The following is a 26,543-nucleotide window of genomic DNA, read 5'->3' on the forward strand; positions in this document are numbered from 1 at the left end:
AATACCCAAAATATAAAATTTACCACTTTATGTATACAGATCAGTAGTCTAAAGTATATTGTTTTGTCATCATTTCTCTATTTTTATTTTCAATCCTGAAAATCTGAAACTGAATGTAAGGCTGAAGGCATTCTGTTGTACGTATAGACTGCATTGTGTTTACCTATGCATCCTTCATGAACACTAAGCTATCTCTTGGCTATTACTGGACGATCTCACTGAACTATCTCTTGACCATTGTGAATAGTGCTATTATGAACATGAATCTGGAAATATTTCTTTGAGATTTTGCTTTCAGTCTTTGGGAACAAAAATTCAGCAGGTAATTACTGAATTAGATGATAATTCTATTTTTAATTTTTTGGAAGAACCTTGTTACTATTTTCCAATGTATCACCAATTAAAATTTCCACCAAGGTTTAGCATTTCAGTTCTCCATAGTCTCATTAATATTGTTATTTTCAGGTTCTTCTTAGTAACCATCCTAATATATATGAGGTAAACTTAAATAATTGTTTTTGAGCTTTTGAATTTTTGTTTTGGGCCACATCTAGTGGTACTTCGCGCATACTCCTGACTCTGTGCTCAGGGATGATTCCTGGGCAAGGCTCAGGGGATCATATGGTGATCGAGAGATTGAACCCCGGTCAACCACATGTAAGGCAAGCACCCTGCCCACTGTACTATCTTTCTGGTTTGAGCTTTTTTGTTTTGGGGGGATGGTGGGTTTGCCCATTTAGCAGTACTCAGGACTTTCTCGGCCCTGTTCTCAGGAATTACTCCTGACTCTGTGCTCAAAGATCAGTGCTCAGGGGACCCTATGTGGTGTGAGGGATTAAACTGGGGTAGACCTGGTGCAAGGCTAGTGCCTTATTCACTGTGCTGTCTCTTTGGCCTTGAATATTAATTTTATTCTGTATGATGTCTTTTTTTTTGTTTTGTTTTTTGGGTCACACCTGACAATGCACAGGGATTACTCCTGGCTCTGCACTCAGGAATTACTCCTGGCAGTGCTCAGGGGACCATATGGGATGCTGGGAATCGAACCTGGGTAGGCTGCGTGCAAGGCAAACGCCCTATCTGCTGTGCTATTGCTCCAGCCCTCTGTATGATGTCTTAGCCAAACAGTTTCAAATAAGTTTGATCGCACTAATTAGATTCCAAGTTCCCAAGAGAGACTCTTTTCTTCTATTCATACCTTCTTTTTCTTTCTCTCCTTACCTCCCAGTGTCTCACAAATTTATCTGTAGCTTAGATTAATGGAATACCTTATTCCATTATACAAAAGCTTTTATATTCATGAGCTAATTTGACCTTCACAACCCACAGCTTCTCCACATGGTAGCTATTATTGTTTCCATTTTACACATGAGAAATCTGAATATTCCATCTATAAAACAACTTCTCCATGGATCAAAGGGAATGAATCAGGGCTCTGATGGTTAGTTTAGTGTTTGTGAAGGAATGAACTTCACATTCAGGTTTTTGTGTGTTTTCCTGGAGGGCTGCCTGTCCCGACTCACGTCTGTAAGATACCTTTTGCCACATCTTATAGGTTATGGGGTTTGGGACACAGACATCCTTGAGAAAACATTATTTACCTATTACAAAATGAATTACAGTTAAAAAGTAGGAGGAAATGTCCTAAAAATAGAGGTCGTTTAATGTGTTGCTTCCTAAGCACCCTGTTTTTGCTAGCAGAGCTAACAAGCTTTGGATACCACACTGAAGTTTTCTATAGAAAGGAAACATGAGCCTGAACTTTGTCTGAACCCTGTAGCATGCCTAGATTATGAACCCATAAATATCAAGGTTTAAACCTAAAAATATTTAGGTTTTTGTGTTTTTGTCACAACCTTCATCATATTTCACTGAATGTTAGAATAAATGTTCACTGCCCTAAGTTTCTTAGTAAACAGGTAGTAAGTCTTTCTGTCTTTTATCTAATATACTTAGTAGTGGAGACTTGATAATATTTGAAATAATGTTTTGGGTTTTTGTTAGGCAGTCTTGTATTTATGCTGTCTCCTTGTAGTGCATTAAGAGCAATACTCAGTACATTTTATCTTATAGTGTTTTAATTTTACATATCAGTTATTTTACTTCCTGTGCAATATCCAGTAAACACACCTTAGGTTTACAGTACTTGTAAGTTTTAACTCACTTCCCATTATTTCATTAAGAGTTATGCTAGGAACCAGAGAGGTAGTACAGTAGGTAGGACATTTGCCTAATACATACTGACCTGGGTTTGATCCTTGGTACCCTGTATGGTCCTTTGAACCCACCAGGAGTGACCCCTAAATATGGAGCTGGGAATAAGCCCTAAACACAACCAGGCACAGGAATGACTCAAAAGAACCATAAAAACAAAAGAACTGTGTTAATTCAGGGAGAAGAGGTGTATACTCAACTAATAGTAAAATCATACACAAAATCATAGTACAAATCATATATAATCATAATATGTGGTCAGTGTGGGCACAGAAAAGTATATTCATCACATTATTCTATACATTAAGATATATGTCTGCTCTCATTAAACATTGCAGGAGAGGTTATATTTTCTTGTGTTTTTACTGTTTCCCAGAGATACATACATTAGAACCAACCAACGTCCACAACAGTATCTTATAGTGCTCTAAGTCTACATAAGTCTGAAGTAAATTTAACTCATCTACTAACTGAGTCAAACAGGTCAAGGACATCATATGAGTTATTTGGTTGAGTCACAGGTGATTATCTCATTCACTTGGTGCACATTATTTTAAAAAGATGAAATCCTGCCACTTATAACAATATGGATGAACGTTGAGGGTATTTATGCTCAGTGAAATACATAGATCATGATTGGAGAGAGACAAATACCATATGATTATTTCACTCACACATGGTACATAAAGAAGTAAAACAAATGAATAAAATATACAAAAATAACACCAAATTTCTAACTACCAGAAGGGAAGTGGAGGGGGATGAATAAAAAGGGGGCCAACTGTATTAATATAATATGTATATTTAATAATTAAATTTAATATAGTATAATAGAATTGGTTTATAAATGATGCCCACCCAGGTTACTCTTATAATTAATTATAATGCATTGTAATTATTAATGTAATGTTACTTGAATTTAGAAAAGAACTAAGGGGTTAGACCCTTTTGGAAAACAATATGGACGATTCTCAAAAAATTAGAAATTGAGCTCCCATTTGACCCAGCAATACCACTGCTGGGAATATATCCCAGAGAAGCAAAAAAAGTGTAGTCAAAATGACATCTGCACTTATATGTTCATCGCAGCACTATTTTCAATAGCCAGAATCTGGAAAAAACCCGAGTGCCCTAGAACAGATGACTGGTTTAAGAAACTTTGGTACATCTATACAATGGAATACTATGCAGCTGTTAGAAAAAATGAGGTCATGAACTTTGCATATAAGTGGATCAGTATGGAAAGTATCATGCTAAGTGAAATGAGTCAGAAAGAGAGAGACAGACATAGAAAGATTGCACTCATCTGTGGAATATAGAATAACAGAGTAGGAGACTAACACCCAAGAATAGTAGAAATAAGTACCAGGAGATTGACTCCATGGCTTGGAAGCTGGCCTCACATTCTGGGGAGAGGGCAACTCAGATAGAGAAGGGAACATCAAGTAAAATGTGGTTGGAGGCCACGTGGGGGAAGGGTGATGCGTGCTGAATGTAGACTAGAGACTGAACACAATGGCCACTCAACACCTTTATTGCAAACCACAACACCTAATTAGAGAGAGAGAACAAAAGGGAATACCCTGCCACAGTGACAGGGTGGGTGGGGGAGATGGGATTGGGGTGGGTGGGAGGGATGCTGGGTTTATTTGTAGTGGAGAATGGGCACTGGTGAAGGGATGGGTTCTCGAACTTTGTATGAGGGAAACATGAGCACAAAAAATGTATAAATCTGTAACTGTACCCTCACGGTGATTCACTAATTAAAAAATAAATAAATTTTTGAAAAAAGAACTAAGGGGCTAGAGAGATAGTACAGCAGACAGAGTGCTTGCCTTCATACAGCTGATCCAAGTTTAATCCCTGGCACCTCAGACAGTCTCCTGAGCCCCACCAGGAGTGATCTCTGAGTACAGAGCCAGACGTGATTTCTAAGTGCAGAACCAGGAGTAAAGCCCTGAGCACAGACATGGGTGGACCCCAAAAGAGAAAAAAATATTAAAAGAAAAAAGAACAAAAACCCAGTAGGTTGACTAGCAAATTTTAAAAAGTGAACACTATCAATTTGGACCGTTGTAACAACTAATATATTTCATGTCCTAGTCAAAAATTGTACAAGGTTTTTAGAAGCTCCAAGATTTTCTTTTAGATAGCAAGGCCATAGTGTTCTAATCCTGGTAAAATGCTCAACGGCCCTAATGTCTAGAATATTATATCGTTTCTGGAAGCATCTGGGACTTGCTACATACAGGATACTGGGAAGATACACTGGCTATTAAATGAAAACATCCTCAGAGAAAGCATCACATATATCAATCATTTGCATTTCTTTCAGCAGCCCAGGAGCCACTTTATATGCTATTGCCTTAATGCTTTGACCTTAAGCAGTGGAAATAGAAATTTGGTTGGAGTCCATGATTATTGGATCCAGTCATTCATGATTATTGACCTTCCAAGAAAGGAAGAGAAGCGATCACCTGTTTTATTTTTCCTTTCCCTGACTTCAGAGTCCCATGGAAAGCCTATTTCTATTAATTTATTTTCTTTGATTGTTAATATATTTGAGAAAGGATTAAAAGAAAATGCCGTACTAAAATAGTAAAATAGAAGCTTTGCAAAGCTTGCCAGAGATCAGAAGTTTATCCAAGGCCTCAGGGACCAGTACAGCCCAGCAGTGGAATTTTATTGTTAGTATAATTTCCCGAAGCGGTGGCTTCTTTGATTCTTTATAGTAAATGTGAAATTGACTTCAGATTTTAGACCCACAAATATGGTTTAAAAGGCATTTAAATCCTCTTTGGGTGATGAATACCTTTGCAGATTGGCTAATAAGCCTGTGTCAGCACACATTTCAGTGGTTCCTTCGGGTTTAAATTTCCCTTTGCAAGTTTTCTTTGACCCTTCTGCTTTGTACTTGGAATTGGATCACTTCTACAATGCAAGAGCACAATTTCCTTTATGTGGATTGTGGGGCAGTAGCTCAGAGTCATTTTCTCTCGACTTTCCCAATCCTGAGCAACATGCTCCAACAATTTAAGTTACCCCACAAACTTTGGGACAAATGATCTAAATTGTCCCTTAGTACCACCTGAGCAGAAATGAGCAGCCCACAAAAGCAGGGCATCAAGGCCATTCTGAAGAGGAAAATAAAACCCCAAAGCACAGTAGCCTGTGAATGCTTGAATAAAGGACTGTACTATATTCATCTTTTTATCCTAGAGCCTAGCTCTTATGGAAACTGAAGTAAATGGACATTCATTTTATTTCTTGGGAGACATTCTCTAACAAACACCTTTGCTTGAAGGCCAAGTGCTTTTCACCTAAGTGACAGAAATTTTAGGGGGTGGGGGCACACCCCCAGTGCCTGGGGGTTGCTTCCTACTCTGCTCAGGGTCATTTCTGGTAGTGCAAAATTAGGAATAAAATTCTGGCTCCTCACTTAAATTTAGTTCGATTTCTAGTTGTTCCTTACATTCTTATTAAAAAAGAAGATTTATTGAATCACCATGAATTACAAAGTTATTCATGATTGATTTCAGGCATAGTGTTCAAGCACCAGTCCCGTCACCAGTGTCCACTTCTATCCACAAAGTCACCAGTTTCCCTCCCCATACCCAGCCTATACCATTTTATTTTACTTTTTCCTCTCGCAGTCCCACTTGCCTGTAGGCACTGTGTTTATAATACTATTACTAATGGCTTTTGATTTTTCTTTTTCTAAGTTATTGAGTTGAACTTTTCTGTGATGATTCTTTTCCCTTTTTTGGGGAGGGAAGATGGATTGGTATTTCCAAACAGTGCTCAGGGAACCCATTAACCACTCAGGAGTTACTTGGCCACCAGGCAAATTCAGTACTTGGGTTCAATAGTGCTTGAGGCCGCCAGAGTCATACTCAGAAATACTTGGAAGGGCATGTAACCTGGGGATCAAACTCCAGTCACTATATTTGCAAGGCATATGCCTCTGATCCCTGAGGTATCTCTCTGGACCTTTAGCAAGTATTTACCTATGTCTACACTATATGTGCATGTTATTTACTTACTATTAGCTATATCCCACACATTTGTGATATAGTATTTTATTAAAAAAATTTTTTTTAAAGAATCACCGTTGGTAGGATTATGCGGTGCTGGGGGCAGTTTGTGGGTGTGGCTGCCAAGCTACTGGAAAATGGGGGGTCTGGGTGGAGAAGGCCCTGCCCCAATCTGATCAGGCTTGGAGATCTCAGACCTGGGTCCCACAGACATGGGTTCCTCTGCCGGTCCCCTCATGTGTGAGGCTCGATCAAACATGTGGAGACTGGCCTTGAGCATGACTGTGGCTGGGTTACAGAGGTCTTCAACTGTCAAGGCTCTGCTTGGGGCAGGGAGGGAAAGGCAAACTGTCCCCTCCGAGGGGCCCCGGTGAAGACAGCCAGGTGCGGGGGGCAAGAGACCCTGCGTCACTCTCTTCTGGGAGCTTGGTCTTATAGTCTCTGGATGTTGGCCATTGGTGGGATTACACGGCGCCAGGGGTAATTTGTGGGTGTGGCTGCCAAGCTACTGAAAAATGGGGGGTCTGGGTGGAGAAGGCCCAGTCCCAATCTGAGCAGGCTTGGAGATCTCAGCCTGGGTCTTTAAATGTTTGGAAGAATTCGCTAGTGAATCCATCCGGATCTGGGCTTTTGTTTTTGGGAAGACTTTTGATTACTGTTTCAATATCCTTGATAGTGATAGGTCTATTCAGGTACTCTAAATCTTGGCTCAGCCTTGGGAGGTTATAGGAATCCAGAAATTTATCCATTTATTCTAGGTTCTCTTGTTTTGTGGCATACAGGCTTTCAAAGTAATCTTTGATGATCTTTTGAATTTATGTGGTTTCTGTTGTGATGTCCCCCTTTTCATTTCTGATTCAGTTTATTAGGGTTCTCTCTCTCTCCCTCTGTTTTTGTGAGTCTTGCTAGTAGTTTATCAATCTTTTTTATTTTCTCAAAGAACCAGCTCTTGGTTTTATTAATCTTTTGGATTGTTTTTTGGATCTCCATGTCATTAATTTCTACTCTAAGTTTTATTATTTCTTTCCTCCTGTCTGGTTTGGACTCTTTATGTTGGTCATTTTCTAAGAGCTTAAGTTGTGAAGTCAAGTTATTTATGAGGCCTTTTCTTCCTTCCTGAGAAATGCTTGCAGAACTATAAATTTTCCCCTTAGCACTGCTTTAACTATGTCCCACAAGTTCTGATAGCTCATGTCTTCATTCACATTTGTTTCCAGCAATCTTTTGATTTTTTTCCTTGATTTCCTCTCTTACCCACTTGTTATTCAACGTTGAGTTGTTTAATTTTCAGGTATTTTATTTGATTCTCTGTTTCTATTAACTTCATCTTTAGTCATTGTGATCTGAAAAGATATTTGATACAATTTCTATCTTTCTGATTCTATTGAGGTCTGTTTTGTGACCTAGCACATGGTCTATCTTGGAAAATGTTCCATGTGCACTGGGATAGAATGTGTATTCAGTTTGTGGGGATGAAAAGCCCTGTATACATCTATTATCCCTTTCTCTTCCATTTCTTCCTTCAAAGCCAGTAGTTCCCTGATGAGTTTTAGTCTTGTTGATCTATCAAGAGGTGATAGGGTGGTGTTGAAGTCTCTGACTACTATTGTGTTGCTTTCAATGTCCTCCTTGAAGTCTATTAGCAGTTAAGTATTTTGCTGACCCCTTATTGAGGGTGTAATAGTATATGTTTAAGAGTGTAATTTCTTCCTGATGTGCATATCCATTGATTAGTAAAAAAATGACGTGTACTGTCCCTTCTAATATTTTCCATCCTGAAATCTATGTTGTCGGATACCAGTGTGGCCACCCTGCTTTTTTGAGGGAGTTGTTTGCTCAAAGAATTATTTTCCATCCTTTGACTTTGAGGCTGTGTTTGCTCTGACTGTCCAGATGTGTTTCTTGTAGGCAGGAGAATGTTGGGTTCAGTCTTTTTATCCATTTTGCTGCTCTGGTATGGCATCTGTAACTGTTACTACTTCACTGGGGTTGCCTCTCTGTCTTTCTGTTAGCCTCTTGATACGTGCATTTAGACCATTGACATTGAGAGATTATTGTCATGGAGTTTTGTGCCATCTTTCTGTAGAGGTTTTTGGCTTATAAGGGTTTGTCTTGTCTTACAGTAGCCCCTCTAGTCCTTCTTTTAAGGTTGGTTTTGAGTCTATGACATTTATGAGCTGTTTTTTATCCATGAAATGGTATATCGTTCCTTCCAGTTTTAGTGAGAGTTTAGCCGAATAGAGTGTCTAGCCGGATAGAGTATTGGTGAAGTGTTCATTTCATTGAGTTTTTTCACTATATCCCACCATTGTCTTCTGGCTTAGAGGGTTTCCTCTGACAGATCTGCTGTAAATCTAAGGGGTGCTCCTTTGTATGTGATTTCCTTCTTTGATCTTTCTGCTTGCAGTATAGAGTCTCTGTCTGTGATATTGTCGTTATGATTATAATATGCCTTGGAGTCTTTTTATTAGGGTTCCTATTAGCTGGTACCCTTTGGACTTCTTGGTCTGGATACCTGCATTCTTTAGCACTGGGTACTTCTCAGCAATGGTGTCTGTAACTGTTACTTCTTCACTGGGGTTTCCTCTATGTCTTTCTTTTAGTTTGATGATTCTTATGTTGTTCCTTGTGAGTTCATCCCCTAAGTATCTTATTTGCCCAAGCGCTATTTTGAGATATTTTCCCAATATATATATTGTTTCCTGTATGCTTTCTGCAGCTCATCTTCAGATGTTGTCATTCTACTATTGAGGGCCAAAGTTTTTAATTTCATCTACCAAATCCTTTAGTAGTGACACTTCTGTTTGTACCTTTCTTATTTCTTCTCTCATGTCTTCCGTATTTTGTTGGCTATCAGTGCCACCAGTGCCACTGTTTCTTTCATGTTCTTCTTTAGTTTAATGGGTGTCTCTTTCATCATTTCTTTGAGCTCATTGAACATCCTCAACATTTTATCTCTAAATTCTTTATTGGAGATATTGATATTCCCTGTTGAGGCTTCAGGGCCCTTTTCTTCTTCCACTCCTCGTGGTGGGGATTTGCGCTGTTTCTTCATGTTGCTGTGGTATCGTGAAGGCGGGTCCCTCCAGTCCATTCTAGTGGCCCCCTCTTGCTGCCAGAGAGGATTCTATATGGGCTCAGTTGATGATGGTCTCCTTTTTCCCTTTAAGAATACTCCCTCTTTGGTGCTCCTCTGTGCCTCATGTGAGGCCACTAGTGCAGCTTTAGGGGACGTGTTCTTTTATATTAGGCTTGTTCGGATTCTGTATTCACTATTATTTTGGTGAGTTTTCAGAGTATTTTGATTGGAATAGGCTAGCAGGCTTTTGACCTAATGTGCTTGGGATAGCCGGGCTGTCCTCGTCAGTCAGAATCAGGTGTTGGAGGCTGAGATGTGAGTCCAAAGTGCTGGGAAAGGGGAAACTAACTGTGGCCACTTGAGCAGCTGCTCGGAGGCCACACCCACCGTGCCACTGTACCTGCGGGGGGAGGGGCCGCAGTGGTGCCTTCAGGGGCTTGCAGTTCACTTATGAAGCAGTCCTAAGACATGTGGGTCCCCTCTGGCTGGGTGCTCAGGGGGCACCTCGGCAGAGAAGCGGGTTTTTCAGGTTCTCAGGGTCTGGTACTTGGACACTGTGATACAGTATTTTCATGGTTGTTAGATTGATATATTATTCATTATAAAGTATTTTAAAATATAAGTTATTTTTTCAGTGATTTATAAATTATTTAGTTGTTAAGGTCATGCATATTTTGGTAAGATTATCTAAGTTATTGATCTCCTGTTTATCTGCATTGTTATTTATATGATACAGGTGTCTTGATATTCATTGGCATCTTATTTGTAACATTATAGTGTAGTTAAATTAAATATATCCCATATAAATACATTTGCTAATGAACTTTGGACCAAGGTCCTGATGTTTTAATCTTCTCTTTCCAACTGATTGCTTTGTTGTTTGGTCTCTTAATTTCAAAGTAAGATAAGTTAGAATCAGTCTTTAAATGTGTGTATTGGTAGTAAATTGACTATTAGGCACTCACAAGAACATGTGTTATATCTTCTTGAGGAATATTTTTTTATTTTCCTTTTTAAAAACCCCAGTAGAGGTTTTTTTGGCTATAGATTTTAGTTTTTATTTCCTTTTATTTAACTAACTTAATTATGCTTTAGTTCTAATTTCCTTTAATTTGATTATATTTAGTACCCACTTCCTTTTATTTAACTAACATATATACTTATATATGTATAATTAAGTGTGTAAATATAGAAAATATATTTAATATATCATAATTGAATTATCACATTTAATTCCCATTGATCATCGATTTGCTCAAGCAGGCACAAGTAACATTTCCATGTGAGACTTGTTGTTACTGTTTTTGACATATTGAATATGCCACGGGTAGCTTGCCAGGCTCTGTCATGTGGGCAGGATACTCTCGATAGCTTGCTGGGATCTCTAAGAGGGGTGGAGGAATTGAACCTGGGTCGGCCGCATACAAGGCAAATGCCCTACCCGCTGTACGATTGCTCCAGCCCAATTCGAAAATCACTGGAGGGAAATGACTTAATTTCTGAGGTTTTAATTTCAGAGGCCAAAACTCTGAGGTTTGGCTCTAAAACTCCTCAACTCTAGGGATGGAGAGATAGGACAGGGGTGAGGGCACTTGCTGTGCCCCTGGCCAATGCTGGTGTAAAGCTCGGCACCTTGTTTATTGTCCTCAGAGCACTCTGGGAGTGATCCCCAAGCACAGAGCTCAGAGTCCCACAGCTGAGTGTGTCCCCCACAACAAATGAAATAAACTTCTTGCTCTGCGATAGACAGAGGGGTTGGATCTGTGTCATGGGGTAGAGATGAGAAGTTCCCTGAGGTATTGGGCACTGAAACAGGACAGGCTCAATGAATGCGAACTACCAAGTCGAGGCGTTTCTAGAAGGCATCACTAACGGACACGCAAGGCTGCCTCCATCCCTTCCTGGGTCAGTTGTAGAAAAAACAAACACAGATGAAGGCAGCAAAGCACAGTCACACTAGAGGGGACCCCAACTTCACAGAGATGAATCTGTGCCTCTTGGAAACGGAAGGAATCTCTCCTGAAGAGGACAGGTATGTGTGAGGGCATCACCTATGAGACGCAACCTCTGAGTGTCGTGTCCCGGGCTGAGTTGTGCCCAAGGGCTGCATGGTTGCCCTGAGATCATGGAGCTTAATCTTAATCTTAATCTGACCCTAGATGGGCTGCTAGAAAGATCCAGGAAACAGTAGTAGCCTTGCATGCAACTGTGTGTGGGGAGTGTGGGGTGTGGGGTGTGGGGGGGGGGTGCATTCTGTTTGTTCCCTTCAAGAAAGTAAATTTCCAGGAGTGGAGAAGGGCATTGGGTAGTTATTTTTCTATTCTAGAAGAAGGCAAATAATTTAGAGGCAAAAATTTTAAAATTTTCTGCTCTAGTTTATTCATTCTTTCTATCAACAGCTATTAAGAACTCTAGTGTGTTTGGTATCTGAGTTTAGTATGAGGTAAGGTTTTTTATTTTTTATTTTTATTTATTTTTATTTTTTTTAAACTTTTTATTAAATCACCATGTGGAAAGTTACAAAGTTCTCAGGTTTATATGTCAGTTATACAATATTCAAACACCCATCCCTTCACCAGTGCCCATATTCCACCACCAGAAACCCCAGTATACCCCCCGCCCCCACCCCGTACCCCCTACTGTATAACTAATGAATTTCACTTCATTTTTTCTTTACCTTGATTACATTCCATAATTCAACACAAAACTCACTATAGTTGTTGGAGTTTCCAACCAAGAGAGACAGACCTACTACATTTGATAATTACTTTTTCATTGCTGGAAATGAAGAGATATGTAGCCCCACTGCTACAAGTACATAACTCTCTCTCTCTCTTTTTTTTTCCTTTTTCCTTTTCCCTTTTTTTTTTCTTTTTCCCCCTCATCCCCCTTCCCGCGCCTCATAGTATGGTGTGCGCCATGCCGCGTCGGCCAGCGTGGGGCTTTTGCTTAGTTCACAGTCCAGAGAGGTGGCTGCTACATTAAAAACCTTCAATATTTCAACAAAAACTTACTGTTATTATTTGGAGTTTCCCCCCAAGTCAGACCTGTTCAAATGGAACCGATTCACATTGCTGACAATTATAAATGTTAAGTCGCGCGGACGCTGCCGCTTCCGCGCGGTTTTGGATTTCTGTATAAAGTCCAGGGAAAATTCTGCCAGAAATTACATAGCCCAGCTCACAGTCCCAGTGCATTGCTGTAAGAAGTCTCTGAATTCAAAGTCTTTAGGCGCAGAGGGCCCGATTCGCGCTCAGCGGCTCCGGATTTATCTGGGCCGAGGGCGTGCCGGTTACGCCCCCTTCCCATGAGTTCCTGGTAGCCCCAAAAGTAAAAACCGAATACCTCTGGGTTTGGAGTCACAGAAGATGGCGCCTGCCACATGGGTGCCGCCAGCCCGCAGCTTTCCGTGCAGGAAGACAGGGTGGGGAGGAAAAAAAATCCACCCCCGGCAGCACAGAGTTGTAGCCCAGTTCGCAGTCCCAGGGCATTGCTATCGGATGCTGCGCTGGATGCCCGAATGTGTTACATCTCTGGAATCAAAGTCTTTAGGCGCAGAGTGTCCCAAGGTAAGGTTTTTTAAATCATCAGTCTCTTTATGGCCTCTATTTTTTTTTGTTTTTGTTTTGCTTTTCCTTTTTCTTTTTTACTCCTCCTCCTCCTCCACCTCCTCCTCTTCCTCCTCTCCCTCTTCTTCCTCCTCCTCCTCCTCCTCCTCTTCCTCCACTTCCTCGTGATTGCTTCTCCTGCATCCTGGCTCTGTGTTCAAGGATCACTCCTGGCAGGGCTCAGGGGACTGTTAGAGGGATGGAACCCAGTTTGGCCATTGAAAAGGAAGTACCTTACCCTCTGTACCTTATCTCTCTGGTCCCAGATCAATCTACTTGTTTTAAAGGACAGTCTTCCAAACCATTATACTCCATCCTATTATTTTCAAAGTCATGGAAGGTTCAATTAGGCTTAGTCTAAGAGAAATGCAAAATATTATGACTAGACCCTGCTCCTTCGATGTTGGAAGAAGTGAGAGAAAAATGTATTTTTAGAGCAGGAAGAAAATGCGTGGCACTTACTTCAGTCTCTAAAAAATAAAGACTTCACCTTGCATGCTTGAGGCCTTGGGTTCCAGGCCCAGCACCATAAAAATGATAAATACGTTAAACACCAGTTTTCTTTTGTATTTAGATGCTGTGATTTATATAGTTGTGTAGAGTAGGTTGTCAGGCATAGAGTGTTCCCAGCACCTGTGTCCTGTCTTCCACCACTAACCTCAGATTCTCTCCCACCCCGACCCTTTAATGGGTACATTTTGAAGTTTGATTGTTGTAGTTTGTTTCGGGTATTGTTGGCTCTAGGGGTTTATATATATGCAGATACTTCACTCAACGCCATACAGTGTCCAGGCCCCTGACTCTTGAACACTGTTACTTCCATTTCTCACTGCTCCCCTTTCCTTGATGGGGAGCATTTCTCTCTTTCCTTGATGATTTTGTGTCAACCCAGCAATGCTCAAGGGTTCCTTCTGGCTCTGCACTCAGGAATTATTCTTTCAGTGCTCAGGGAACAATATGGGATGCTGGGGATTGAAACAGGGTCGGCCACATGCAGGCAAACACTCTCCCTGCTGTCTTTCTTGGTATTTTTGTTTCTGCAATCTATAGCTAATGCTTTGCCCACTTTTGATACCTCCTGTTTTCTAGACTTATTATCTACAGACCACAGGTGCATGAGAACATTCGTTGCTTTACTTTGTCCTTCTCACTACCTTCACTTGACATCAGACCCACCAGTTCCATCCAAGTTGCAGTGGATTGGGGATTTCCTCATCCCTTGTGACTGCATGGAATTCCATGGTGTATATAGATGCCTTTTTTTTTTTTTTTGGTTTTTGGGTCACACCTGGCGATGCACAGGGGTTACTCCTGGCTCTTCACTCAGGAATTACCCCTGGCGGTGCTCAGGGGACCATATGGGATGCTGGGATTAGAACCCGGGTTGGCCGTGTGCAAGGCAAACGCCCTACCCGCTGTGCTATTGCTCCAGCCCCATATAGATGCCTTTTCTGAGTGAAGTGTAACTCACACTCCAGTTTTTATTTGTTTTGGGGCCACACCTGGTGGTGCTCAGGGCTTACTCCTGACTCTGCACTCAGGGATCACCCCTGGCTGGGATTGGGGGACCATATGGGAGGCTAGGAGGATTGCACTTGGGTCAAGCCATGTGCAAGGCAAGCCTTACTTACCCTCCATTTAATTAGAATTAATTAAATTATATATAATTTATTGTGTGCTGGGGATCAAACCCAGGATCTCACGCTTGCAAAGCAAAGTGCTCTATTGCTGAGGTACAACCCTGGTCTCTATTTACTTTTAATCTATAGGTGTTTTTAGTCTTACTGTGTTTCTTATAAACAGTGTGTACATTTAAAAAATATAACCTGGTAACCTGTGTTCCAAAGTACTTCTATTTGGTACTTTCTGTTCACTTTGACTTATGTTAAAGTCTGTATTTTCTTCACTGTAATGTTCTATAGGTAGCATCAAAACATTTTTATGTATCTATCCCCTGTAATGATTTGAAATTTTATATGTTATTTCTGTGCTTTCTGTGATAGTTCTTATATTTCTCACAAGCCTGCTTAATAAGTCCTAAAATTATTAGTTTTGCTACTTTTCTCTCAAACAGTATAATGCCTAATTGGCACTTCATCCCACATATTTACAGCTCTGCAGCAATTTAGTACCATCTTTCTTTTGTGGACCGCATCCATCGTGTTGTAATTTGGTTGGAACAATTAGTTTTTTGGTGACTGTATGTTTTGTTTCTCTGTTCATGATAGCTTCTTGTGTCTCAATCTTTCCTTCTAAACTAAATTTCCTCTTTTTGAATATATTGAGAAAAATTTAACATTGGGAATTTATTTGTGGTAATTACTTTTATTGAAAATTAAAACATTTTTTATGGTTTGCTATTGGGGTCACAACCAGCAGCATTACTTCAGCTTAGTGCTGATCAAACTTAGGCCTCCAGCATGTAAAACATGCACCCCAACATTTTGATCTCTCTTGTTTGCTCCCCTTCTCTTCTTTTATTCTTTTATTTGAAAGTATTAATTTGTTCTGATATTTAAATAATAATTTTGTTGTATTAAAAAGTGAACCCAGTTTGACAACTACTTGAGAATATTTCTGCACTTTTTTCTGTCATCTATTATTCTGCCCCCACACCTGGCTGTCTTCACCGGGGCTCCTCGGAGGGGGGCAGGTTGAGTTTCCCTCCCTGCTCTAAGCAGAGCCCCGGCAGCTGAAGACCTCCAGAACCCAGCCACAGCCATGCTCAAGGCCAGTCTCCACACTCTCAGACAAGCCTCACACATGAAGGAACCGGCAGAGGAACCCAGGTGTGTGGGACCCGGACTGAGACCTTGAAGCCTGCTCGGACTGGGATGGGCCTCCTCCACCCAACTCCCCCATTTTCCAGTGGCTAGGCAGTCACACCCACAAACTGCCCCCAGCACTGTGTAATACCGTCAATGGCCAAGATCCAGAGACTAAAACAAAGCTCCCAGAAGAACACAACGGCATTCATGGCCCCATGACCTCTTATTGTCTAGTTCTCTCTCTCGGAGAACCTAGAGAGTAACTCACCCACACAGAAGAGTCTGGCAAGCTCCCCGTGGCGTATTTGATATGCCAAATACAGTAACAATAAGAGGTCTCATTCCCTTGACTCTGAAAGAGCTTCCAATCATTGGGAAAGATGAATAAGGAGAGGCTGCTAAAAACTCAGGGCTGGGACTAATGGAGACGTTACTGGTGCCCGCTTGAGCAAATCGATGAACAACAGGATGACAGTAATACAGTAATACAGTGATCTATTATTTTTGTTTAGACATTGTCTATCTATCTTGGCATTCTTATTCTCTCTGGTTGCTTTTAAGAGAAGTTTTGCCTTAATTGAGGTTAGTTTTGGATCTCATTTAATTTATTCTGCTCAAGACTCATTTTATTTTCTGCATTTCCAGAATCATGTTTTGGATCAATTTAGGATCATTAGTGAGTGTCCATTATTCTCTGATTATCGCATATCCCATTCTCTATCCTGCTTATCCTAGAGACATGTTTATTGGGATCCATCATTCTGCTCTCCATGCTGCTTAGCCCCTCATCTATAGGTCTGTGTCTTTATTTTTTTCTTAAAATTGAGTAGTTTTCCCTTCTATAATCTAGTTTACCTTTCCTTCTTCAGATGTATTTATCTAGGTGTTTTCGCAGTTTGTTGGATTTGTCAAGATATCACTTGTTAAATTTATATTTGGTTACTTTTAAAGTTTATTTTCTCTTAAAATATTTTTTATCATTTATTTTATATATTTAATCACTTCAAACATCCAAAGAGGTTTTTGGAGTTTAATCCTGTCCTACCTTGTAATTGCTATTTTCTGGTAGATTGCATCTTGTTCCATGTGTGAGTTTGCCTTTGACCGTACTTTATGGGAATATTACTGTAGGGCGTAGGTTGTGGATGCATTCCCATGGAATAGACGCTTGTTTGCTTTTGCCATGTGTCCATGGATATTTCAACCCTGTTCCAATTTTAAGTTAGTTTCTAACATGAGTGTTCCCAGAGCGAATAATGTAGAGCTAACTCCAAACTTAAACTACTGTGTAACAATGTGTCCACAGTTATATATTCTTAGGGCAACTTAATTTTACCCTTTAAACCCAGGTTAAGAGAGACCAATTTTCTTTTCTTGATGAGTATTGGCAAATAGCTAAAGTAAATCTACTATTCCTGTAGTTGTGGTCCTTGGAGCTTTCTATTACTTTCTTGCAAATTAATAAAAATGTTTGCTCTGTTTTACTTAGAATTCAGTAGCAAGGGATTTAGGGGAAACTAAGTGTGCCAGAGGGAAATCAATTCCATGTATTTTAAGGTAAATCATATATTCAGAATGATCTTTGATGTGGAAACTTTTCAGTATGCACCTTACTTGTAATAGATTTTAGAATGTAACATTTGGGAAGAAATATATTTACTTATTAAATAAAAATGATTTATTCCATTTTTAAAATACCTGGGAACATTTTATTCTACATTTGCATTGGAGATTTATTGACAAACAGGGTCATTTAAAAATATTTATTTTTATTTATTATAGATTAAGTATACAATAGTGCTAAAATTTATGGTAATGGTATGCAAAGTTTCTACACTCAACAATCACCAAAGTGCCCATGACCCTCCACAATACCTTTAGTCTGGTCTCCATATGCCACACCCACACTTCACCAATTTGATAAATGGTTTTGTATCCAGTGCCAAGAGTCGCCATTTTCTCATAGTGTCTATTCTTTTATCTCTCTATATTCCACAGATGAGTGAGATCATTCAGTATTTTTCTTTCTTAGTCTGACTCTTTGCTTAAAATGACATCCACCAATTCCATTCATGTTACAGAGGACTGCAAGATTTCATTTGTTTGTAGAGCATCATAGTGTTCCATTGAGTATGTGTTATATATGTGTATATATATATGTATGTATATATTTACCACATTTTGATTCATTCATTTGTTGTTGGACATTTGGGTTGTCATCACACTCTGGCTATTGTCCTAAGTGAAGTAGTGATCTTAAGTGTGCATGTATTCTTTCAAATTAATATTTTTGTGTTTGGGGGGTAGATGCCAAGAAGTGGAAACATTGGGTCATATGGGAGTTATATTCTGACTTTTTAGATTACTCCATATTGTTTTTCATAGAGGCTGAACCATAAGACATTCCCACCAATAGTGGAGGAGGGTTCTTTCCTCACTGCATCCCTGCCAGCAGGGATTGTTTCCAGTCTTTGATATATGGTATTCTCACCAGTGTGAGGTGATATACTGTGGAAACACAAAAAATGATCCTCAGGTGGCTGCTGCTACTGCTGGACATGTGTGTTCATTTGGTTCATTTGGTAGCCCTGAGCCGCCTCCCCACCTCCCCAGGGTTCCCCAACAGAGACACAGAGAGATGAGGAGACTGGGAGGCTGGGGACCACAGTCTGATGGTGAAAATGGCCTGTTTAATGCAGAATTGCTAGCATACTTATAGAACATCTGAAGGGGGGTTGAGGTAAGGACAAGTGTGGTTGTCATTTACATAGATAAACATTTGGCAGAGGAAATTCTTTTGGGGAGATCAACTCAAGGAGACACTCTGTCTCCCAGGGACAACTACATTGCTTTTATATTTCCTCTAATTGTATAAGTTATCTATACCTGCAGCTGTTTGGATAAACACAGTAAGAGACAAAGATTTCAACACTTAGTTCTCTGGGCTGAGAGCAAACAAGGCTTTAAACACTTGGTTGTCTGGGCTCTGAGGGCAAGCAAGGCTTTCACCATAAATCCCCGACTAAGTCCTCAGGCCAGTTCAGCTAGTCCTTCCCCGTGGGGGTCCTGTCTTTTAAGTTGTAACAGTTTGCATGAAAACCAAGCATTTATGCTTTCTAGAATGTCCCATTTCGCTGCCGGGTAGTTTTGCCACTCACCCCGGGTCCATCCCAGTCCCACGGTAGGACCTCCCCTTTGGGGTGTTAGGAACTACAAAAACTGAAGCTTGAGTCAAGTAGTTATGATCAAGTAATTATGCCCAGGAGCAGATATATTTGAGAGTCAATCAACTCCCAAATATTAGGAACATAACAGTAATGGTCTTTCTATGTTTAACCAAGAACATTGCTCTATGGTCACTGTCATTGTCACTGTTATCCTGTTGCTCATCGATTTGCTCAAGTGGGCACCAGTAATGTCTCTCATTGTGAGACTTATTGTTACTGTTTTTGGCATATCCAATACACCACGGGTAGCTTGCCAGGCTCTGCCGTGTGGGCGTGATACTCTTGGTAGCTTGCTGGGCTCTCCGAGAGGGGCGGAGGAATCGAACCTGGGTCTGCCGCATCAAAGGCGAATGCCTACTGCTGTGCTATTGCTCCAGCCCTGAAAATTGCTCTATGGAGTATTGCTCTATGGTAATGTATAAAAAGGCTATAGGGGAAACATAAAAGCAAGTACAAATATACAGCACTTCAAATACAAAGCAGTATCAATACAAGTTTAGATTTACCAGAAAGTTTTGTTTTACAAGCAGTCGAGATTGACATGGGGGACTGTGACAATGCGAGGTATGATATCCAACAATATACCATTGCTTATTTGATTTTTATTTCCTTAATAATAAGTGATAATGAATACTTTTATAAATCTGATGAACCATGCATATGGCTTCTTGGGGGAATACATCATGGTCATTCATCATCATCATCATCATCATCATTATCATCATCATCCCGTTGATCATCGATTTTCTCGAGCTGTCTCAGTAATGTCTCCATTTGTCCCAGCCTTGAGATTTTAGAAGACTCTCTTTACTCATCATTACCAACAGTGCTGTGTTGGAGGCTCTTTCAGGGTCAGGGGAATGAGACCTATTATTGTTACTGGTTTTGGCATATGAATATGATATGGGGAGTTTGCCAGACTCTCATGTGTGGGCAGGAAACTCTCGGTAGCTTGCCAGGTTCTCCCAGAGGGAGAACTAGGCTATAAGATGCTTCCGGGAGCTTGGTTTTATAGTATCTGGATGTTGGCCATTGATGGGATTACACAGCATCGGGAGGAGTTTCTGGGTGTGACCGCCTACCTTCTGGAAAATGGGGGATCTGGGCAGAAGAGGCCCAGTCCCGATCTGAGCAGGCTTGGAGATCTCAGCCTCAAGTCCCGCACACCTGGGTTCCTCTGCCAGTTCCTTCGTGCGTGAGGCTCGTCCGAACATGTGGAGAGGGGCCTTGAGCATGGTTGTGGCTGGGTTCCAGAAGTCTTTGGCTGTCGGGGCTCTGCTCAGGGCAGGGAGGGAAATTCAACCCACCCCCTCCGAGGGGCCCCGATGAAAACAGCCAGGTGTGGGGGCAAGAGAGTCTGCATCATGGTCATTAAATACCAATTTTGCAGTAAAACCTTAAAGACAATAAATATGGCATAATAATAATTATGTTGCATATTTGTCAAAGCTCTTTAAGGAATCAACAAATGAAACTCAATAACAGGTGACGTATTTAAAAGGGTATATTAATTTACTTAGCTGAAATATCCTGGGATTTGTTGTTCAAGTTCCGTTAGATTGACATGCTCAGAAAATGTCATTAGAATTGGTCTCTTTTCATCTCTTCATTCTACTTTTATTCTGTTCAGTCTTCATTCTCTTTTAGCTCTTTCTTTCCCTCGTCATGAGAAGGTATTTTCCAACAGCCCAGTAAAAGACAATTTCTTTTTCTCTAATCTAGAGAATACTCTGGGATGGTGATTTATTGACTTGTTATAGCTTACCTGCCAATCCTTGACCAGCTCATTAGCCTGCTTCCTGGAGTTGTGGAGTGGGGTCAGTTTTAGGCCAATAACATAGGAGGAAAGTAGTTCTCTGAAAAAAAAAAAAACAGGAGAATCTCATAAAAAAAATGAGAATGGAAACTGGGCTCACAGAGTATAACAAACAAATGTGCACCTCACCACCAATAGCCTATTTAACTTCTTTGTTTGTGTTTTCTGTTTATTTTAGGACAGTGTTGAATTTAGAAACATCTGCAGTCATTTGGCTCTGCAAATTGAAGGACAGCAGTTCGACAGAGATTTGAATGCTGCCCATCAGTGTTTGAAGACAATAGTCAAGAAGCTGATTCAGTCACTTGCTAATCTTCCTTCAGATGCCCATGTGGTAGCCTGTGCTTCCTTGAGACAGATTTTACAGAATCTCCCAGACATATGAGTTCAAGTGGACTGAAATAAGAGGATAGCTAACACTGTTAAGAGATTGGGGACCATCCCAACTGAATCTACATATGATGAAGGTTTTTCCTCCCATTCTGGAGACCTGATAGTATAGAGAGTTATTTAACCAGTGTTATCTGTATCTTTAAGAATTAAAGCATGTTGGTTACTTTTTTTAAACATTATTTCCCATTTTAAGTACCTTGACATATTTGATAAATTTTGATTATGATATATTTTACTTTGTGGAAATTATTTGATCATATCATAAATATATTTCTTCATATTAACATTCACTTTGAATATATATTCATATTAATGTAGGACTTTAAGATTTAGTATTGCTATTTATATAATTAAAGCTCACGATTCTTAAATTATCTTAAGTAGTTGGGATATTTGCTAATTGATATGTTCTATTTACTACTTCATTTAATGCTATAGGAATGACCTGTAGTTGTTTTATGGTCATATGCATCAATAATTATGGGTTGCAATTATTGCAATTAATAACTTACTATTGGACGGAGTGAAACTGTTCCGAATCCTTGTGTCTTCTACATTCAAAATGATTATAAGCTATGAAGTATCAAGAATATATGATATAGAAATACAAAGTACAATGCCATTTCTCATTTGGACACACCTAGTTCTTCTTAGGATTTATAAATATTCTGGTTAAAGTAAGAAGTTCTTGTTAAAAATGGAGGAGGGAATGGAGAGACTGGCATGTTTTGATAAATATTTAGGACTAAGAAGAGAAGAGGTTGCTTTTTTTCTATAATGATCTCTACTTGCTAAGGAAAAAATAAATTTCTATTATTTAATGATGACTATGTTGAGAACCAAAGTAAGTTAAATTTTTTATTTTCCTTTAAAATTTTGATAGGAATGGCATAATAGTTAGAAAAGAATAGCTGCAATGTGTACATGTAGTGTGTTTTTTAAAAAGGAATTGTACCCTGGGTCTGTATGGTGAGAGCATAATAACTATTAAGAAATAAAGTATTCATGACAGTCAAAGTCTTTTTTATTCACACATACTGTAATCCTAGCTGGTACCAAAAATTTTCTTCCAGAATTAGAAAATACATTGCTTTTCTTTAAAAGTAACTTACAAGTCTTCCAGCGGCTTTTGGCAGAAATGCATCCAGACTTCTCATTAGGTTACCGGCCCTGGCTCACCCCAGGTGGGAAATGGTGCTGTCCCTCTGCTGTTTCCCCCTGGTGGCTTGTTGGCCACCATTTTCCAGAGGTCATGGACAACCAGGTATGGTTCTGCAGTGACGAGACACATGGGACCTCACGGGATGGGGGTGGAGCCGGCCCTTTCCTACCCTGCTCTAATGAGACCCTGAGTTGCTTCCCAGGAATGGGCCCTCTGGCTACTGATCAAGTGGGTTAAGCCATGATTCTAGAAACTCAGAGACAAATCTTGGAACCCAGCAGCGTTTGGCAGAAATCCCTCCATATTTAATTATTAAAATTTCAGAATTCCAAAATCGAATGGCTGCAATAGCGGCCATGCCACATCATATGCTATTCATAATCAGCAATAGAATTGTCTAATGTTGCCTTTTCAGCAGATGTGAGTGCTGGGATAAAATCTCAAATAATAATGGTAGGCCTAGTGTCAAAATATTGAATGTAATCAAAGTAGAGAGAGAGTAATTTGGAAATCATCTGCCACACAGGTAGGGGAAGGGTATGGGATAAGGGTTATACTGGGGTTTTTGGTGGTGGAAAATGTGCACTGGTGAAGGGATGGATGTTTCATCATTGTATGACCAAGACTTAAACCTGAAACTTTGTAACTACTCTAATAGTGATTCAATAAATAAATTTATTTAAAAAAAAAGTAACTTACAAGTTCCATAGGAAAGAATTAGATACAGGAGATGACAGCATTCTAAATGAAGACGAATAGTGCTGTGTGTTTGTGTGTATACATGTGTGTATACATACATGAAGAGGACATTCATGTATGAGAGCACAGTGGGTCAAAACCACATTTATTTCTTGGGAACAACCTTTGACTTTTAGTTTTCCCATTCTTAGATAACTTTGTATTGTGGGAGTCTTGCTTGTATTTATGGTACTCTCTTTTCTCAAAAAAATTGCCCTCAGACTACGGTTGTTGATAGGCTGACTTCTATTGTACTCATATAACTCTAAATGAATATTGTTTTGAATTTTTCCTACCACAAAAATATTTTGCCCTTTTCTATTATTTTTCTTTTTTCTCTCTTTGCAATGTGCTTCCCACAGAATAATTAATGTTCTGCTTATTCTTTAAGGCCTAGTTTACCTGCTACCCCATCTGTAAACCCACCTGGAACATCCTAGGTTATGTTTTGTGTCCTCCGAATTCACATAAAACATATTTTGTGCAATTGCACAAAGTTTATTTATCTGCACTGGAATTTATTCACATATTATCTTTTACATGACTATTGATATATCTGCTGCCAGATCGGCTTGAAGAGAACAGGGTTTCTTATATACATTATAAAATCCCTTCCCGTTCCACTAGAAATCATAGGCAATTTTCAGTTAGTCTCTAAAAGCAATCTAACTGCTGGTAGGGTTAGAAGAAGGATTTTGGATGACAGTATTGAGTTCTGACAAAAGAATGGGTCTAGTCACAGAAGATAAGGAAAATTAATAGTTTTATACCTGGGTTAGTCTTCTCCACCCAAGGTAGCAATTGGAGAAAAGATCTACCAATAAGCTCCTCTCCCCCCAACACCTAAATTTTTGAAAAACAAAACATCTATAAAACTAGAGTCACTGTGCCTCCTATTGGGATAAAAGTAAATACCAAATCAGATTAAATTCAGTAACAGAATGACTGAGAAAGAATTCCTCAGTAGTTCATGTAAAAAAAAAAACATGAAAAAGGGGAAATAAAACAATCAATTACTTTAAGATGAAGTACAAAATGTGGCAAATTCACACCAACGCAGAATGAAATGATATAAAACAGAAAATTCAGGAGCAGAGAATTCTTCACCAAAGTGACTAAAGCTGTAAAAACAATTCCAGAGACACTAGATAAAAACAAAAACCCCACGAAATTAAGAACTATAAAGCATCAGAACAGGCTCAATCATAAGTGTAACTGAAACTCATTTTAGTAATAACAAATACAAAAAGGAGAAAAGTAAGATTTGGGGCCAATGAACAGTCAGACTTAATTGGAGAAGAAAACAGGGATAATGGGTATACCAAAGGTTCACATCAAGAAACAAAGTACCTATTCAAAGAAGTCGTAACTGACTGTAGAAATACAGGAAGATGATAGAACAAATCATTTTTAGAACAAGCTTCTAAATGCAAAATGACACAAAGAGACATTATTGTCAAACCATACATTCAACGATAAAGCAAATATTTATGATTCCAAAGGAAACACCATCTAATTTCTCAGCAGAAACTATCCAGAAAAGGAAAATGGAATGGTGTATGCACAATTCTAAGAGACAAAACCATCCATCAAAGAATGTTACACACTGAAAAATTAACATTCATATTTATGAGAATAAAGACTTTATGTGATAAATAAAATAAACAGTATATACTACTGTTAGGTCTACATTGCAAAAAGTGCTGAAAGGAGTTGTTATATAGAAAAAGAAAAAAGCTAAAACAGGCAATATCTTCAATATTCTTATAAATAGTAATATAGAAACAAGAATATAATAAAATAACAAAATATAAAAAAGGAGTAAGAATAAGGTGGGACTTGGTCTAAAGATGATAAGTTGATATCACCACAAATCTGTTTAGAAAGTCCCTAGAATGGGCCGAGTTGGACAAATTAGTGATAAGATAGTCCCTGCAGATAGATAATCCCTTCCTCAGATGCTCTCTTTCTTCACTACCTTCAGTACATTTCTGAAAGTTCCAGGAGCCCCCATCAGCCTGATTCTGGTCTTTCAACTACATGTATTGTGCCTACACAGAAACTACCTTCCGGTGTCCTTGACTGTGATCGGATCCTTTTTCTTTTCCTTTTCATAGAGTTGTCTCTCTCACTTAGAACTACTCTCTCACTTAGAACTACTCTTCTGACAATTCTTTCTAGTGTGAACTCATTATCTTGATCTAAATGAAGGTATTTTGAAGGTAAGAAATCTTCCAGATTATTTTTTTAAATACAGAACTACAAGAATCAAGCCTTTTGTGTCTAAAAATTTCCTTCAACATGGCAGTTCTATTTTTTTGTTGTTCCTTATGCTCTAGTACCAGGTACTTATGCAATAAATTCATCAGAGGAGGATAAATTCTTTGTGTCCATAAGTTTCAAAGCACATTTAATTTAGCAAAACTTCAAATAAGATGTGTTCTGTACAACAGAAATCTGGGTATCCTCACCAAAGTTTCCAGGGTTCCATTCTACAGCCAAAAAATTACCACAGTCCTGGTTTCACTTAGCTACACATCAGAACCCAAAATTTGGCTTGTTACAACCCTTATGAGTGTTACCAGATAGCTTACCTTTGTCTGATGTCACTTGTTTACTGTTATGCTCAATAGAATTGATATTTGAAGCTAACCCACAGTTTATACATGGCTTCATTTTATTTTTCCTTTACAAAATAGTATGAAATATCTGTGAATCAAAAAGAGTATCTGGTAGAAAAATTAATTTACAACGAGTTTAGAAAATATGTCACAGAAAACATTATTGACTAATGTTGGTATAAAGAGAAGAAATAATGCTTTACACAGCTCCTTTTTTTCTTGAATGTGTTGCTCTACTTTTGAGTAGAACTTAATGTGATAAATAAAATTTATATACTCATTTATAACATGAGTATAGTTGTGCAGGTGTGTGGGGGTAGGGAGATAGTGGGACTAGAATGAGGGAAGATAGGGGAGAAAGTACATCTTAGCTGGCTGCTATGACTCCAAAATGTGAAACAGTTAAGTAATTTGGAAAGTTACTGTCCTTGAGAATATACACAGTCTTACCTTGACAAGTTCATTAAATGAGTTTATTGGCTTGTTGGCTTGATTTAATGAAAAAAATAGTGATTCTTACACATGAAAATTTTATTATCTGGGAAGTACTGGTGTAATAATTATTTTTTACTAATTGCATTCATTCCCCAAAGTATATATATTTTTTAATATCAAAACATTCTATTGCTATTTAATATATAAGGTGGGGTAGACTTGACCTCCACCCGCAGGGGCTCATGTGAAATGGGGACGAGAGAGGTGGGAGCGTTGAGAAGGAAACCAACTCTTTCCCTCTCTACCTCCTTAGGTCAACAAAGAAATGCCTGGAAAATTGAGTTCTGATAAGGGGCGATACTACAGTGGGTGCAGTGTTTGCCTTGAATGCTGCCAACCTGGGTTCAGTTCCCGGCATCTCATCTTGTTCCTCAGGAACTGCCAGAAG

At 39.3% G+C, this 26,543-nt stretch overlaps 1 protein-coding gene across 1 annotated transcript in view; it reads left to right on the plus strand.

Annotated features, from left to right (window-relative positions):
- Positions 1-22,150, plus strand: part of DLEU7 (deleted in lymphocytic leukemia 7) — a 33,808-nt gene extending 11,658 nt beyond the window's left edge. The window contains exon 2 of the mRNA XM_004604609.2: positions 20,925-22,150. Within this exon, the coding sequence (XP_004604666.2) occupies positions 20,925-21,131 (207 nt within the window). The 3' untranslated portion in view covers positions 21,132-22,150. The remainder of the gene's footprint in view (positions 1-20,924) is intronic.
- Positions 22,151-26,543: the final 4,393 nt, after the last annotated feature.

This window comes from Sorex araneus, chromosome 1, assembly GCF_027595985.1.
Source record: "Sorex araneus isolate mSorAra2 chromosome 1, mSorAra2.pri, whole genome shotgun sequence".
NCBI classification, from domain to species: Eukaryota; Metazoa; Chordata; class Mammalia; order Eulipotyphla; family Soricidae; genus Sorex; species Sorex araneus.